The sequence below is a fragment of the Microtus pennsylvanicus genome, chromosome X (assembly GCF_037038515.1).
Source record: "Microtus pennsylvanicus isolate mMicPen1 chromosome X, mMicPen1.hap1, whole genome shotgun sequence".
Lineage (NCBI taxonomy): Eukaryota > Metazoa > Chordata > Mammalia > Rodentia > Cricetidae > Microtus > Microtus pennsylvanicus.
This window is the reverse complement of record NC_134601.1, coordinates 2,285,885-2,290,025: the sequence shown is the minus strand read 5'-3', so window position 1 is coordinate 2,290,025 and position 4,141 is coordinate 2,285,885. Positions and strand designations below refer to the sequence as shown.

The following is a 4,141-nucleotide window of genomic DNA, read 5'->3' as shown; positions in this document are numbered from 1 at the left end:
CTTTGAGGCCTTGAGAAACTATACTCTGAGGACTGGAGCTGGAGTGCTTACCCAGCAAGCGCAAGACTCTGGGGCTCAGGTTCTCAGCATTACATAAAAAGCCAGCTAGGGACCTGCAGGGTTCTCCCACTGTTAGAGCACGTACAGCTTTTGCAACGGACCTGGGTTCCGTTCCTGGCACACGGCAGCTCACAGTCATCTGAGACTCTAGTTCACGGGGATCTGATGCCATGTTCTGACTTCCATGGGCACCAGGAGTGCACACGGTGCACATGCATGCATTCAGGCAAAATATACATACACATTAAGTAACTAAAGACTGACAGAAACAGACTCTTAGAAGCATGTACCTATATTCCAACCCAAGGTGAAATATGCGTTTACAATGTGATGCTAGAAGACGGTTGAGGAAGAAGTCTAGTTTCAGTATCCACCCGGATACCTGTAAAGATCTAACCCTCATTATTGCCTGGTTTTGGAGTCTGGAGTCCTATGTCCCCTGTCCTTAGCTAGGAACATTTCATGACATTCCACATTCATAAAAACTCGTGCTATGCTTTTCCATCTTCCTCTCGGAGAGGCAGCTTCACTTCTGCCTTTCTCCCCACTTCTCTGTTTCCCCCCTTCTCTGTCTCTTTTTCTTTCTCTCTCTCTCTCTCTCTCTCTCTCTCTCTCTCTCTCTCTCTCTCTCTCTCTCTCTCTCCCCCTTCCCCCTCCACAACCTCCTGAATAAATATTCAACCTCAAAAAAACAAAAACAAAAACAAAATAAAACCTTGTGCTATGCCACTGCTCCTCTGCTTCCTGGTATCTGATTTCTCATTCAAATTATGATAGACCTAATTTCTTGGTGACTGAGTCACGATATAAAGTATTTGTTTATGGTTCTTTACCACTTAAGAAAAAGAAAAACACATCACTCCGTCACACAGCACACACTTCTTCATATGCTACAATAAACAGAACTCTGTCAGATGGCAAGACGGCAATGTGAGGTAATTGCTACTGGACTGGCAGGAAGCCCATCAATATTCTCAACAAATAAGTGAAGTCGTGATTTTCTTTTTACTGATTAGCCTAATAGTTGGCAGAAATAATTACACAGAAACCTAAGTCTTCATAGTCTCTCATTTCGGTGTAAAAATAAATGCCATAATCACAAGCCTATGAGATTAAAATCAGCAGCTAGAGCATTTGAACTGACGACATTGTGTTAATCCTCTCTATAGAGCAGCGATTTTTATAAATGAGATGCAGCTCCTTGCCAATAATAGGATGGGCTCCTAGGCTCGCTAGTATTGGAGCTAGACAGGAAAACAGCTTTTAGAGCAGCCTATACCTCTGATAACCTTTGCTTTCAACAGAAAACAGAAAGCATTGTGCTTTTCCCAGAAAGATCAGAGAAAATGTACTACTAATTTTCTGGAGAAACTGACAAATTAATTTACCGAGTAATGCTAATAAAGCTTTGCTGCGGGGTCCTAGAACATACTCAGTTCAATTATATGGTGGGACAGGATGTACCTTCATATTTTCCTAAGAGCCTCAGTTATAATTTGTTAGTGGATACACTGCATAAAATAGATTTAAATCGTGACAAAGAAAAGAGAAAATTTTGTGGGGGAATAAGAGAGTAGGAGGGTTTTTTATGTGATCAAAGTTATTCGTTCAAAATAGCTTTTTTATATAGCTGTGTGATATTTATGTAAGCCCCATGGTGATAACAAAGGGAACATACCAATGTTAGATACACAAGAGATAAAGGCATGGGCACAGTACTACAGAAGACCACCACATCACAAAAGGATGAAAGGATACAAAGGATCTATAAAAGACAATGACTAAAATGCCAACAGCAAGGCCTTAATAATATCCTTGAGTATAAATGCATTCAATTCTCTGACCAGGGGACATGTGAAGTGATTGAAAGTATATAACAAAAAGACACAACTACACGCTCTCTACAAGAGTCTACGTTACCTTTAAGGGCATGCAGAAACTGAAAGTAAAATGATGGAAAGGGATATTTATGCAAATGGAAACCGAAGGAGAACCTGAGTGACAGTACTTAGACAAAATGAGCTCTAATTCAAACATTGTCATGAGAGGCAAGGATGGGCAGCCTGTAATGTTAAAAGGTTCAGCTCACCAGAAGGCCATAGCAACTATAAATGCATATGCACACAAAACAATAGAATCTACATATATTAAACACTAGTAAGAATGAGGGAGATACTGACAACTATGCAAAAATAGTAGAAGACTTTGATACTGGGCTTTCAACAATGGATGGATCTTCCAGACACAAAGCCAATAAGAAAATGATGGACTTGAGCTATATTTTAGACCAAATGGACCAAGACGACAATAGAGAACATTCAATCCGATAGCAGCACAATCCACATTCTTCTCAAGTACACATTAAATATTGCCCTGGAATAGATCATATGTTAAAGCCGTAAAACAACTCTTAGTTGATTTAAGAAGACTGAATTCACAGCAAGTGGAGCTAGAAATCTATCAACAGCAGAAATGTTGGAAAATTCATAGAAGAAATGAAGCCATGTATTCCTGAACAATCAATGGGTCAAATAAAAAACAAAACAAAACAAAACCAAAAGGTTCAAAAGGTTAAATAACAATACCTAATTAACAATAAGACAAATGAATGTCAGATATAAACATATCAAAACCTATGGGATGAGCATAACACTGTTTACGACAAAGGTTCTATTTTTTTTGTCAGAAAAGCCAGCTTTATTTCTAATACTCTGATATGAACCTTTAGCGGGTACCAATAGTCACTTGCCACACTCGGACCAGGTTGTCTGTGTAACCAGCAAACAGAGTCTGACCATCAGCAGACCATGCCAGGGAGGTGCACTGGGGTGGCTCTGCCTTGCTGCTGGTGCTGATAACTTCTTGCTTCAGCTCATCTACAATGATTTTGCCTTCCAAGTCCCAAATCTTGATACTGGGGCCAGTAGCAGCACATAGCCAGTAGCGGTTGGGGCTGAAACACAAGGCATTGATGATGACCCCACCATCCAGTGTGTAAAGGTGCTTGCCTTCATTCAGATCCCACAGCGTGGCTTGGCCATCCTTGCCTCCAGAAGCACAGAGAGATCCATCAGGAGAGACTGTCACTGTATTCAGGTAGCCAGTGTGGCCAATATGGTTGGTCTTCAGCTTGCAGTTAGCCAAATTCCATACCTTGACCAGCTTGTCCCATCCACAGGAGACGATAATAGGGTTGCTGCTATTTGGGGAGAAGCGGACACAAGACACCCATTCTGAATGACTCTCATCCTGGACAGTGTACTTGCAGACCCCCAGAGTGTTCCATAATTTTATGGTCTTGTCTCGGGATCCAGAGACAATTTGCCGGTTGTCGGAAGAGAAGGCAACACTCAGCACAGCCTTAGTATGGCCCACAATTCATCTCGTGGTGGTGACCATTGTGAGATCCCAGAGGCGCAGTGTTCCATCCCAGGAGCCTGAGCGGGCAAACTGGCCATCAGAGGAGATAACAACATCACTAACAAAGTGTGAGTGACCTCGCAGAGCACGCTGTGGTATGCCATAATTGGTCTCATCCCTGGTCAGCTTCCACATGATGATGGTCTTGTCTCGAGACGCAGACAGGATCATGTCCGGGAACTGCGGGGTGGTGGCGATCTGGGTTACCCAGCCATTATGGCCTTTGAGGGTCCCACGAAGGGTCATCTGCTCGGTCATGACTGCAGCTGATGCGAGTGTCGCCGGAGCGACAAGGATGGCACTGGATAGCAAAGGGAGCCAGGCACCACAGCCCAAAGGTTCTATTATTAAGTACCTACATCAAAGCAGGATCTCAGAGTGAGGCGATAGCCCAGTGGATAAATTACTTGCTATGGACATAGTAGGACCTGAGTTCAGATCACTAGAATCTGTATGAGGCGAGACATGGCAACAAGCTTGTTTCTCTAGGAAAGATGCTTAACAATCATTGTCCTAGTTGGGTTTTTTTTTCTGCTGTCATAAAATACTAACCAGAATCAAGTTGGGGGCTTATTTGCCATCATCAAGGGAAACCCAAGCAGGGACTCAGAGATAGAACACTCATATACATAAAGTAAATAAATAAATCTTACAAAATTGT

General features: G+C 42.4%; 1 protein-coding gene across 1 annotated transcript; it reads right to left on the bottom strand.

Annotated features, from left to right (window-relative positions):
• Positions 1–2,728: 2,728 nt before the first annotated feature.
• On the bottom strand, positions 2,729–3,807 carry LOC142841198 (small ribosomal subunit protein RACK1-like). The gene is given in 1 exon segment (XM_075957996.1): positions 2,729–3,807. A coding segment is annotated over 1 exon segment (954 nt). The 5' UTR covers positions 3,739–3,807; the 3' UTR covers positions 2,729–2,784.
• Positions 3,808–4,141: the final 334 nt, after the last annotated feature.